Raw genomic sequence first — 12,310 nt, 5'->3', positions numbered from 1 at the left:
TTACATTTTACACATCTTCACACACTCTTTTCTAGCGTTATACTTCCTATTGGCTGGATTAGTTTCAACTTATATTTTCTGCCAACTTATTTTTAAATTTATTATTTAAGCCATTAAGGGAGTAGGAGTTACAAAGCCTATCATTGCAACACAGCTTGCACAAGGTTTTTCAAGAACAAAACAAAAAAGAACAAGCTGACTCTTGAGAAACAAAAGAAGACCTATTGGGAGAGGAGGCTTAGAGAAAGAAAATCAAGTTGAAAGGTGGGAAAAGATTAGAAGGTGGGTGAGGAGACAGGGGCATGGCACCTAGAATTCTAGCATCTAGGCATTCAAATCTCTGACCTATACACTGCGTGCAGACTTATTAGGCAAATGAGTATTTTGATCACATGATAATTTTTATACGTTGTCATACTGTATAGGCTTGAGAGCCAACTACCAATTAAGTAAATCAGGTGATGTGCATCTCTGTAATGAGGAGGGGTGTGGTGTAATGACATCAACACCCTATATAAGGGGTGCATACTTATTAGGCAACTTCCTTTCCTTTGGCAAAATGGGTCAAAAGAGAGATTTGACGGACTCTGAAAAGTCCAAAACTGTGAGATGTCTTGCAGAGGGATGCAGCAGTCTTAAAATTGCCAAACTTTTGAAGCGTGATCACTGAATAATCAAGCATTTCATGGCAAATAGCCAACAGGGTCGCAAGAAGTGTGTTGGGCAAAAAAGGCGCAAAATAACTGTATATGAATTGATGAAAATTAAGCGTGAAGCTACCAAGATGCCATTTGCCACTAGTTTGGCCATATTTCAGAGCTGCAACGTTACTGGAGTATCAAAAAGCACAAGGTGTGCCATACTCAGGGACATGGCCAAGGTAAGGAAAGCTGAAAAAACAATCACCTTTGAACAAGAAACATAAGATCAAACGTCAAGACTGGGCCAAGAAATATCTTAAGAATTATTTTTCAAAGGTTTTATGGACTGATGACATGAAAGTGACTCTTGATGGGCCGGATGGATGGGCCAGAGGCTGATGAGTAAAGGGCAGAGAGCTCCACTCCGACTCAGACGCCAGCAAGGTGGAGGTGGGGTACTGGTATGAGCTGGTATCATCAAAGATGAACTTGTGGGACATTTTTGGATTGAGGATGGAGTGAAGCTCAACTCCTAGACCTACTGCCAGTTTCTGGAAGACAACTTCTTCAAGCAGTGGTACAGGAAGAAGTCGGTATCATTAAAAAAAACCATGATTTTCATGCAGGACAAGGCTCCATCACATGCATCCAACTACTCCACAGTGTGGCTGGCCAGTAAAGGTCTAAAAGATGAAAAAATAATGACATGGCCCCCTTGTTCACCTGATCTGAACCCCATAGAGAATCTGTGGTCCCTCATAAAATGTAAGATCTACAGGAAGGGAAAATAGTACACCTCTCGGAACAGTCTCTGGGAGGCTGTGGTGGCTGCTGCATGCAATGTTGATCATAAACAGATCAAGCAACTGACAGAATCTATGGATGGTAGGCTGTTGAGTGTCATCATAAAGAAAGGTGGCTATATTGGTCACTAATTTTTTTGGGTTTTGTTTTTGCATGTCAGAAATTTTTATTTCTAAATTTTGTGCAGTTATATTGGTTTACCTGGTGAAAATAAGCAAGTGAGATGGGAATATATTTGTTTTTTATTAAGTTGCCTAATAAGTCTGCATAGTAATAGTTACCGGCACAAACAGATATCCTCCTAAGATAGCCAAATCTAAAAAAAAAAAACACTCCAACTTCCAAAAATATTAAGATTTGATAATTATGAGTCTTTTGGATTGATTGAGAACATAGTTGTTGATCAATAATAAAAAAAAATCTGCTAAAATACAACTGGCTTAATAAGTCTGCACACGGTGTATTCTTCTAAGGAGGTAAAGGTAATTCACTAAGACTATATTTACAGATGTATGTCTTTACTGCCTTTATTAAAAGGTGGGAGCTCCTCCATCTGCATGATGAATATTTTTTAAAGAAACACTCCCATTACAGTTTTTATCCTCTTAATATATTGCAGTTATCATATTGTATAGCACTGTGTAATTACAATTGCTTATTTTGCCATTCTATAGAGATAGTTCTTCTGTTTTCCTTTAGATCTATGACATCAAGTCCTTAAAAACAGATTAGCTGAATCCTTGCTCTATGTAGAAACAAAAAGTCAATTTTCCCTGCATGAGTCATCACTGCAAAGTTCCTGGCAGGGAAAGGAGTGGAGCAGCTGGATAAGGAGTTAATGCAGGGAATGATTCATGCAGGGACAAGATACTTCTTGTTTCTACATAGAACAGAGAAAAGAGCAGAATTTACTGGGTAGAAAGGCAAAATGAGAAATCGTAAGTACACAGTGCTATATTATATGATGATGTAACGGTGTATATGGAGAGCAGGGGCCCGGGGCTCCTAGACTGGCCGTCAGGCTAGGGGACCCTAGCTATTCCTAATTCAGAGTATCCTCTAATGGTGAGGATATCTGGGCCACCTTCCTTGCCCTGCTCCTGACCAGCACACACACACACACACACACACACACACACACACACACACACACACACACACACACACACACACGTATAAGACAAAAAGAGTTTAGAAGGAGAATAAAAGCAGGGAGGAAACAACAAGACAATGAGAGAATTCCACAACAATGCCATGCACAAAGTAATACAATCACCAGCAGGCCTGGGAAACAACAGCACACGGAGTGGTTTAGCAAAAGCTATAATCGGCATGGGAAGTAATCTTAAAAAGCCAGGGAGTGACTGTGATAGGTCTCCCACAATATGTGATCCAAGAGGTAACCAGCAGGGTAGCAGAAATTAACTCCTGCAAGCCCGATCACTAATGAGAACACAGATGGTCCAAGCCCGAGACTGTCTCTGTAACTCAGAAGCACTAAAGGAGGCTTGAGTGTCAGATTCTGCAGTGTGAACAGTGTCAGATGCTGCCATTACACTTGACGAGTTAGGGTACTTTCACACTTGCGTTGTTTTCCTTCCGTTACAATCCGCCCTTTTGGAAAACAGCGGAATCTGTTAACGGATTCCGCTGTTTCCCATAGACTTGTATGGGTGACGGATTGTACCAAAAGGACCTGCGTTGCTTCCGCTGGGCGACGCTCCGTTGCTTCCGTCCAGCGGGAGGAACGCAGCATGTAACGTTGTTTTGAGCAGCGGAATCCTGTGGATTTCACTGCGCATGCTCTTTTTTTTTTAAAATCACAAACTTTATTTTGGCTTGCGGTGGCCGAACGTTTAGCTGAGCGCCCGGCCGTCGGCAAGTGACAGCGCTCAGCTGAGCGACCGGCCGCCGGCATGCCTGGGCGCCGGCAAGTGACAGCGCTCAGCTAAGCGACCGGCCGCCGGCATGCCCTGCCGTCGGCAAGTGACAGCGCTCAGCTGAGCGACCGGCCGCCGGCTGCAAGGAGCGATCAGCTGATCACCCGGCGGCCGGCTGCAAGGAGCGATCAGCTGATCACCCGGTGACTGGCTGCAGGGAGCGATCAGCTGATCACCCGGCGGCCGGCTGCAGGGAGCGATCAGCTGATCACCCGGCGGCCGGCTACTGGGAATGATCAGCTGATCACCCGGCGGCCGGCTACTGGGAGCTACTGGGAGCGATCAGCTGATCGGCCGGCTACTGGGAGCGATCAGCTGATCACCCGGCGGCCGGCTGCAGGGAGCGATCAGCTGATCACTCGGCGGCCGGCTGCAGGGAGCGATCAGCTGATCACCCGGCGGCCGGCTGCAGGGAGCGATCAGCTGATCACCCGGCGGCCGGCTGCAGGGAGCAATCAGCTGATCACCCGGCGGCCGGCTACTGGGAGCGATCAGCTGATCGTTCCCAATAGTCTACCGCCGGTAAAACTGTAAAAAAAAAAAGAAAAAATCAAAACGGATTCCGTTGTTTTGCAGCATCTGTTGCATCCGTTATGCCACTATATGCAACACATCCGTTGCATCCGTCACACAACGCAATGCAACGGATACCGTTCAACGCAAGTGTGAAACTAGCTTTAAGAGCTAAACACTGTGTGACAGATGATTGCAATATACTAAGAGGATAAAAACTTTGATGGGAGTGCTTCTTTAAAAAACACAATTAAGAGTCAATTTTTTTGTTTGAGAAGCAAGCCACAGAATTGTGCTGCACTGATCAAGTGTTGCTGTAGTGTAGGGGTTAGGAACCTCCAGCCCGCAGGCATATTCCTTGGGACCACAGTGCTTGGGCAGGTGGCCTCATATTCCTCCTTACCATGTGATTGCTAATGACATGAATTTCTCACCAGATGTCTGTAACGACCTATCCACTCCACTTAGACAAAAAAAAATCAAACTTTAGCTGTCCATAACTAAAGCTATGTGTATAATGAGAAATTACACAGGGAAAATGTATTGAACATGCTTAATGAAATGTATTTAATAACTTTGTACAAAAGCTTTTGTTGGTGATGATGGTTTCAAGACACCTCCTATATGAAGAAGCTAGTTGTATGCATTGCTCAGGTGTGATTTTGGTCCATTCTTCAACACAATCACTCTTCAAGTCCTGAAGGTTCATTGAGCTCCTTCTATGATCTCTGAGCTTCAGTTCCTTCCATAAATTGTCTATTGAATTCAGGTCAGGTGATTGGCTGGGATATTCTAGCAGCTTTATTTTCTTTCTCCAAAGCCAATTGATAGTTTGGCTGTGTGCTTGGGATCATTATCTTACTGAAGTGTCCAACCTTGCTTCATCTTCATCATCCTGATAATGACAGTAGATTTTATGAAGAATGTCTCGGTACCTTTGTCCATTCATCCTTCCTTCAATTATATGAAGTTTGCCAGAGCCATCAGTTGAGCTAGCTTGTTATGCTCACTGGGTGAACATGTAATTAGTGGGTCCACTGGACCGAAGGTACCGATCATTTGCTTGGAGGAGCCAACTGAACCGACCACCGAGTATTCACTACCACCATCGGAGGTAGCAGTAGGTATACACGCAGGTAAGCAGCCGTCAGAGGGCAGCCCCAGGGGGTCAGCGGTACCCCAGCAGCCGGTGCCATAGATACAATACAGTCTCTGGTTGTAGCAACATTGTTCTGGTCTCCTGAGCTCTGAATGAAAGCTATAGCTAATTTTTCTCTATTGCTAATTACCCCTGCTATAAACACTTCCCTTCTAGCCTAGGTAATCAATCGTGATAGTTTCTGCTTAGCTTGCCTTTAGAGGGAACCTGTGAGCTGTGGACCAGGAAGGCTTTCGGAAAACATTTGCTTTGTGAAAATTGTGAGTTTTTCCTTTCCTTAGTCCTTTTTAGTTTTCCCCTCTGGTCCATTCCGCATTATTACCTCTTGTCATTTGTAATGTGTTGTATGATTGCTGTTTATTTTATCCTTGTCTGTCTAATCCTCTCTGTGTCTTTAAGCTAGAGCAGGACTAGCATTCCTGCTGCCCTGCGCACTATAAAGGGCTGACTCCAAGGAAAGACAGGGGTAGGCACGTGATCTGTGACGAGGTGAAAGAACCTGAATGGGGATGTTTGGGAGTGCAACAATCATCTTCAGGTGAGTTTAGGAGGTGACCCTGCTCCTCTTTCACTAAGACAGGGACCACCATTGTATCATGTACCCTGTGTTTTGTGGCACTTTGTGGTGCTTTCCGTGTACCTGGCGGAATTCCACTATTCATTGCTTGACACTGAGTTGTGTTTTGCCTTTCCTGTTCCTTTTTGGTGTTGTCTCACTAGTCTGTTCCTCACTACTTCCTCCTGTCATATGGAGTGCTTTGTATGATTGTTGTTTATTTTACTCCTGTCTGTCTAATCCTCTGTGTGTCTTTAACCTAGAGTGGGACTAGTGTTCCTGCTGCCCTGCTCACTAGACAGGGCAGAATCCAGGGAAAGACAGGGATAGGCATATGACTACAGGGTGAATGAACCCATATAAGAACGTTAGGGAGTGCAGGATTCAGCCTCGCTTGAGTTTAGGAGGTGACCTTGCTCCTCTTTCCCTAGCGCCAGGACCCACCGTTGTATTGTGTTACCAGTGTACCCTGTGTGTTATGTCTCTCCCATGTACCTGGTGACTCTCCCATGTACCTGGTGGAACACCGATAGTCACTGCGTGAGACTGTGTCCCCTACATGGCTTTTTGCATACTGTAAAAGGACTTTTTATGGCTTGCTTTCAAAAGTGGTTTTCTTCTTGCCACTCTACTATAAGGGCCATATATATGGCATATACGGCTAATAGTGTCCTATGGACAGATTCTCCTACCTGAGCTGTGGATTTCTGCAGCTCTCCAGAGTAACCATGGGTCTCTTGGCTACTTCTCTAATTAGTGGTTTCCTTACTTGGGATGTCAGTTTAGGCAGACGACCATGTCTTGGGAGGTTTGTTGTTGTGCCATTCTCCTTCCAGGTTTGGTTGGTGGATTGATCAGTGCTCAGTGAAATCTCAGAGCTTGGACTACTTTTTTTTATAACTCATCCATACTTTTCGCTTCTTCACAACTTATTTGTTTTTCTATTTTATCCATAATATTCTCAAACAAACCTCTAAGTCCTTCACAGAACAGCTGTAGTTATACTGAGAATATATTACGCACAGGTGGACTCAATTTACCAATGAGGTGACTTCTGGATTCAATTGGTCACTCAGGATTTTATTTAGGGGTATCCAATTATAAGGCGCTGAGTACAAATGTATGTCACAATTTGAAAATTTTAAAGTATTTTAAAAAGCATGTATTATTTCCTTTTCACAACACAAATACTTGCTAATTTGTGTTGGTATATTACATAAAATCCCAATAAAATACAGTTAAATTTGTGGGTGTAACATGAAAAAGGTGAATATATTGACAGGGTGTGAATATGTTTTCAAGGCATTGTATAACCTGATGAAAATTAAACTTTAATTTCTTTAATTTGGTCATAAATCAACTTGAATAACCCTTCAGAGGTAATGAGATAAGGTCACAAATCCTATTCTGTATGCTATTGATGCCTCAGAACTTTCTTTCTTACCTCCAGTTATTCAGGTTATCCAGTCCATCTTTCTCAATTGCATCTCTTCCACACTTTTAAAGGGAACCTGTCACCACTTTTTTGGGTTATAAGCTGCGGCCACCACCACCAGGCTCTTATATACAGAATTCTAACATGCTGTATATAAGAGCTCAGGCCGGGGGTATAACATAAAAAACACTTTATAATATGGTCACGCTGTAGGCCTTATGGGCGTCTCCGTTGTCCGGTGCCAGCGCCTCCTCTTTCAGCCATCTTCTTCCTCTTTCTGAAGCCTGGGTGCATGACGCGGCTATGTCATACACACTGCCGATCCTGTGCAGGCGCACTACAATACTTCTATCTGCCCTGCTCAGGGCAGATCAAAGTGCGCCTGCTCAGGACCTGAATGCCGGCGAGTGTGGATGCCGTCGGCTCCGTCATGCACCGCGGCTAGAGAAGAAGGAGCACAAAGATGGCCAAAAGAGGTGGCGCCAGCACCAGACAACAGAAATGCCCAAATGGCCCACAGCGCGACCATTAGGTAAGTATTATAAAGTGTTTTTTTATGTTATACCCCCGGGCTGGGCTCTTATATACAGCATGTTAGAATGCTGTATATAAGAGCACGGTGGTGGTGGCTGCAGCTTATAGGCCAAAAAAGTGGTGACAGGTTCCCTTTAATAGAATCATAGAATCATAGAATGGTAGAGTTGGAAGGTACCTCAAAGGCCATCGGGGACAACCTGTTGTGAGTGCAGGTTTTCCTAAATCGTCCCAGCTATATGTTTAATGGAATCATAGAAACTAGTTTACAAACTAGGAGGAAAAACAAACTTGAATCTACTATAACTATAACCCATTGCTCTAAAGTAGACTGAATGGTTTGGGTCCTATATGGCAATCTTAGTACCAATTTGATGGATGCTCTGAGCAATGTAATTTATTTTGTAGCATACTGAATCTCATTTACATCTTTATTAGTTAATCACTATTAAAACATAGTGGAAAAACGTATTTTGAGTAATGGTACCTCTTTATACATAGAATGAATGAGAGTGTAAGTGATTCTTGTAAGAACTACATAATTCTTAATTACTAATTAACTGTTACTACTAAATATTACAAGTATGACTATTAGCATTAATAATAATGATCAACAATAAATAATAATGTAAAAGTGTACTACTCACCAATTCATGTACAATCTCTAGAAAATGTTTGTTAGCTGTACAGCTCTGAATGGCAGTAGTGTTTTACGCTGTGAGCTTCAGTGCAGGAAAGCCCAGAGGTAATCAAATGATGTCTTTATCGTGTACCATATGCTTACAATAAAAACAGTCCTACTCCTTGTTGTGCTTAATGTGTGTTTTATAGGTCAATGTCTTTTTTTTTCCCTCACAGGAGAATCTGAAAATGTTCCAGTAAGCACCTTGCCAGCCCAAATATATCAGGTAAGCATACCATAAAATAGTAATAATAATAATAATAATAATCTTCATTATCAAGTATATTGGGTTAGTTACAGTATATAAGAACATGTACTTTGTTAAACTCTCGCCATTGTGATTGGTTGATATGTGATATATATCAGAGCTTTGTGGTGATGGGAGCTTGGATTGCTACTCTGTAGGTGAGCCTGAAATGATAGTGACCTCTTCAGAGCTGCTAGGTGTAGAGGGAATCTGCCCAGCTCAGCTCAACAGGCACTGTTGGAGGTGCTTCGAAGGACCTGGAGAAGGTGCTTACAGAATGCCAGGTGGAATATTTCTGTTGGGCTGGAATCCCACCTTGACCAATCTGGGTAAGTGTGAGGGCCCCAGACTTCGCTGTCGTACAGGAGGATTGGAGCAATGATGGAATCGAAGATTTTTAGCCAGACCCTCACTGGTGGCTTCAGATGATACAATTTCCTTCGGATGCCATAAAAGGTTTTGCAGGCCTTGTTTTTCAGGGTCTCTATGGCTTGTTTGAAGCTCCCTGACTGGTGAATTTCCAGGCCCAAGTAGGTGTATTTGTCTGTTCCTGTTAGAGTGCAGCCGTTTACGACAAATGAAGGATGCTGGTCAAATCTTCTTTTTCTCTTCTGGAACACCATGATGTTGGTTTTCTTTAGATTGATCGGTAGTGCCCATGTGGAGCTGAATTTCTCCAAAATTTGTAGGTTGTCTTGGAGACCTTTCTCGGTTGGTGACACCAGCAGTAGGTCATCTGCATAGAGCAAGAATTTCACCTGGGCGTCATGGAGTGTGAGACCTGGAGCAGTTGAAGATTCTAGAGCAGTAGCCAGCTCATTGATGTAAATATTGAAGAGCGTTGGACTTAGGCTGCAGCCTTGTCTGACTCCTCGGCTCTGCTGGAAATAAGCCGTTCTTCTACCGTTCACACTCACACTGCAGAGGTTCTCGGTGTAGGAGCTTTTGATGACATCGTAGGTCTTTCCTCCTATTCCGCTTTCCAGCATTTTTAAGAATAGGTCTATATTTTTCTTATCCATTGTGATTGGTGCACTGTTGTTATCAAAGATAATGTGTATACGGTATATAGTCCATTTATCTTCTTGAGTTGAATATTTCTCTTTGGTTGAGTCCACATTCATACATAACTCAGTGTTCAAGATTAAAGTGGGCTTTACATGCAGCGATATCGCTAGCGAGCATACCCGCCCCTGTCAGTTGAGCGTCGCAGGCAAATCGCTGCCCGTGGCGCACAACATCGCTTACACCCGTCACACATACTCACCTGCCTAGCGACGTCGCTGTGGCCGGCGAACCTCCTCCTTTCTAAGGGGGCGATTCGTTCGGCGTCACAGCGACGTCACTAAGCGACCGCCCAATAGAAGCGGAGGAGCGGAGATGAGCGGGACGAACATCCCGCCCACCTCCTTCCTTCCTCATTGCGGGCGGCCGCAGGTACGAGGTTATTCCTCGTTCCTGCGGTGTCACACATAGCGATGTGTGCTGCCGCAGGAACAACGAACAACCTGCGTCCTGCAACAGCAACAATAATCGGGATTACAACAATTGGACAACGATCAACGATATGGTGAGTATTTTTAATCGTTAATGGTCGTTCCTGCGTTTCACATGCAACGACATCGCTAACGAGGCTAGATGTGCGGAGCGAATTCCGTGACCCCCAACGACATCTCGTTAGCGATGTCGTTGCGTGTAAAGCCCGCTTAACAGTTTGGATTTTTTTTATTCTACTTTTTTTTTCTTCTGGACTCATCATTTACTCTCAATTCTCTGGTAAAATAAATCTTTAGGGTAAACAGATTTTCAGCATACTTTGATGAAAGTTGCTGCTCCTTAATGTCTTTCGAAAGGGAAGGAGAAAGGTGGAAGGAGCAGGAGGGAGACACAAACATTCTACTGCAAGTTCTCCCTAAACCACACTTATGTTTTATATCTTGGAGACCTCTAAGCAGAGGAACTTGATAATACATATGCCATAGAAAAGTGAGACTGTGGATTATCATAGGGGCAGACATATCAGTGCCACAATCTATGCTGCCACACAGGAGCCCAAGAAGTAAGGTGGCTCTCTTTTACGTCCACTCTACCATCATCAGTCCCCTCTACGGAATTATATATTATGATGAATTCTTGGACTGCAAAAGGCCCATATATTGTTTTTCCACAGGGGCCCTTTTTTGTCTGTATCCTCCACTGGGTAAGCAAATCCATATATTAACATTTCAAAAAGGCCTCAAGTACCCAGTTTTTGCTCTTACCCTGAGTATGCGGTTTTCTTTTTTAAAATCTACCATATTGTTGCAGAGATAAGGAGCTTTTTGTTTATTGCTAATTTTTATTCTCTTTTTCAAGGGGGCGTGGTTCACAGTTCCCTGTGTGTGTATGCTGCTGTGAAGTGGTGCGGGCCGGTAACCGTGGGCAAGGTATCACTTTCCATGCCTCTGCACTCTACAGAAATATAGGGCTCCTGGGTGTGTGTTGTGGTGTTTCAGTTGAGGAGACCTCAATGTTCACTTCTGCCACACTTTGCGCTGCCCCGGCTACTTGAGACCCCATGAGGAGGAAACCATACTAGCTTGTAAAAACAAAGATATTTTTACGAACAACCACGCTGATGTACAGCGAGTAACATCAAATAAACTTTCCATTTTTTTCTTTATAGTACAACAGCACATCCCCAGTGGTCATGGTGGACAACGACACAGTTCTTGCAAAAAAAAATTATATTCTAGGAATTAATGTAAGGGAACTCCCTAGCTACCTAACTAGCCTTGCTATTGTGGCGCCCCTGCAGCTTCAGGCGCCACAGGGTACTGCACCCCCATTAGGGTGTAGTACTTAGTCCGAATCTAGGGAAGGTCGATGCCGGTATTCACTTACACAAACATACAGTCAGTGGGTTGCCCTCCCCAATGGGGACTGCGCCAGGGTCGGATCTCAATAGGGGGTCACTACTGCGGTGGGTGTACAGGATGCCATTGCACCAGGGGCTCCCCGATCCACTGGAACCGGGAACTCAGGGTCAAGGAGAAGCAACCACCAGGGGGAGTTAGGAGCTAGTGAACCAGCTGGTGGCAGCGGCTGGGGGCAACAGCTCAGAACACACAACACAACTACAACAGATATACAGTCCCTGACAGAACTTCTGTCGCTTAGCCATGTTATGTAAATAAAAGCTTATAACCTGACTTTAAATTCATCCATTGGTTTCATAAATTACTCTTTTGAAAGCTGAAACCCTGCCAAATTTGGTTTAGGTTATGAAAATAAAGTTGCTGCAAAGCTGAAATATTGATCATTTAATGAACACAGAAAGGTCAGATTTTAGCAAGACAAACGTTTTGTCGCCTTGTCATATAATGCACCCAATCCTAGTTTACATCCTGTAAACCTGACCTGTGCTCACTAAATGATCGGTTAATTAGTGGGTGTGTATAAAAAGAAACCCAGCACCCCAGACCTTCAGTTGAACTGCAACTTGACCTCTGACAACATGCCAAAAATCCACCCTGCGACCAAAGCCTTGATTATCAAGAGACTGAAGAACAGATCCACTGCAGAGGTGGCTGGCACCTTTAATGTGTCTCAGCGTCAAGTACAAAGAATTAAAAAAAGATTTGAAGAGACTGGAGATGTTTTTGACACAAGCCCAGGTCCAACAGACCCCGCAAGACAACTGCTCAGGAAGAACGTTTGTTGGTTAGAAAATCCAAAGCCAGCCCCTCTTCCTCTGCAGCAGAGCTCCAACAGACCTGGTCACCTCAAGTCCCTGTGTCAACTAGAACAGTTTGTAGGA

The 12,310-nt window shown here is 43.9% G+C and overlaps 1 protein-coding gene across 8 annotated transcripts in view; it reads left to right on the top strand.

Annotated features, from left to right (window-relative positions):
- ARHGEF33 (Rho guanine nucleotide exchange factor 33) overlaps positions 1-12,310 on the top strand; it is a 139,548-nt gene that overhangs the window by 41,357 nt on the left and 85,881 nt on the right. For all 8 annotated transcript variants that reach the window (XM_075339462.1, XM_075339460.1, XM_075339463.1 and 5 more), the window contains one exon: positions 8,441-8,490. In XM_075339462.1, the coding sequence (XP_075195577.1) occupies positions 8,441-8,490 (50 nt within the window). The remainder of the gene's footprint in view (positions 1-8,440; positions 8,491-12,310) is intronic.

The sequence above is a fragment of the Anomaloglossus baeobatrachus genome, chromosome 3 (assembly GCF_048569485.1).
Source record: "Anomaloglossus baeobatrachus isolate aAnoBae1 chromosome 3, aAnoBae1.hap1, whole genome shotgun sequence".
Lineage (NCBI taxonomy): Eukaryota > Metazoa > Chordata > Amphibia > Anura > Aromobatidae > Anomaloglossus > Anomaloglossus baeobatrachus.
The sequence above is the reverse complement of the archived record's forward strand: the minus strand, read 5'-3'. Positions and strand labels throughout refer to the sequence as shown.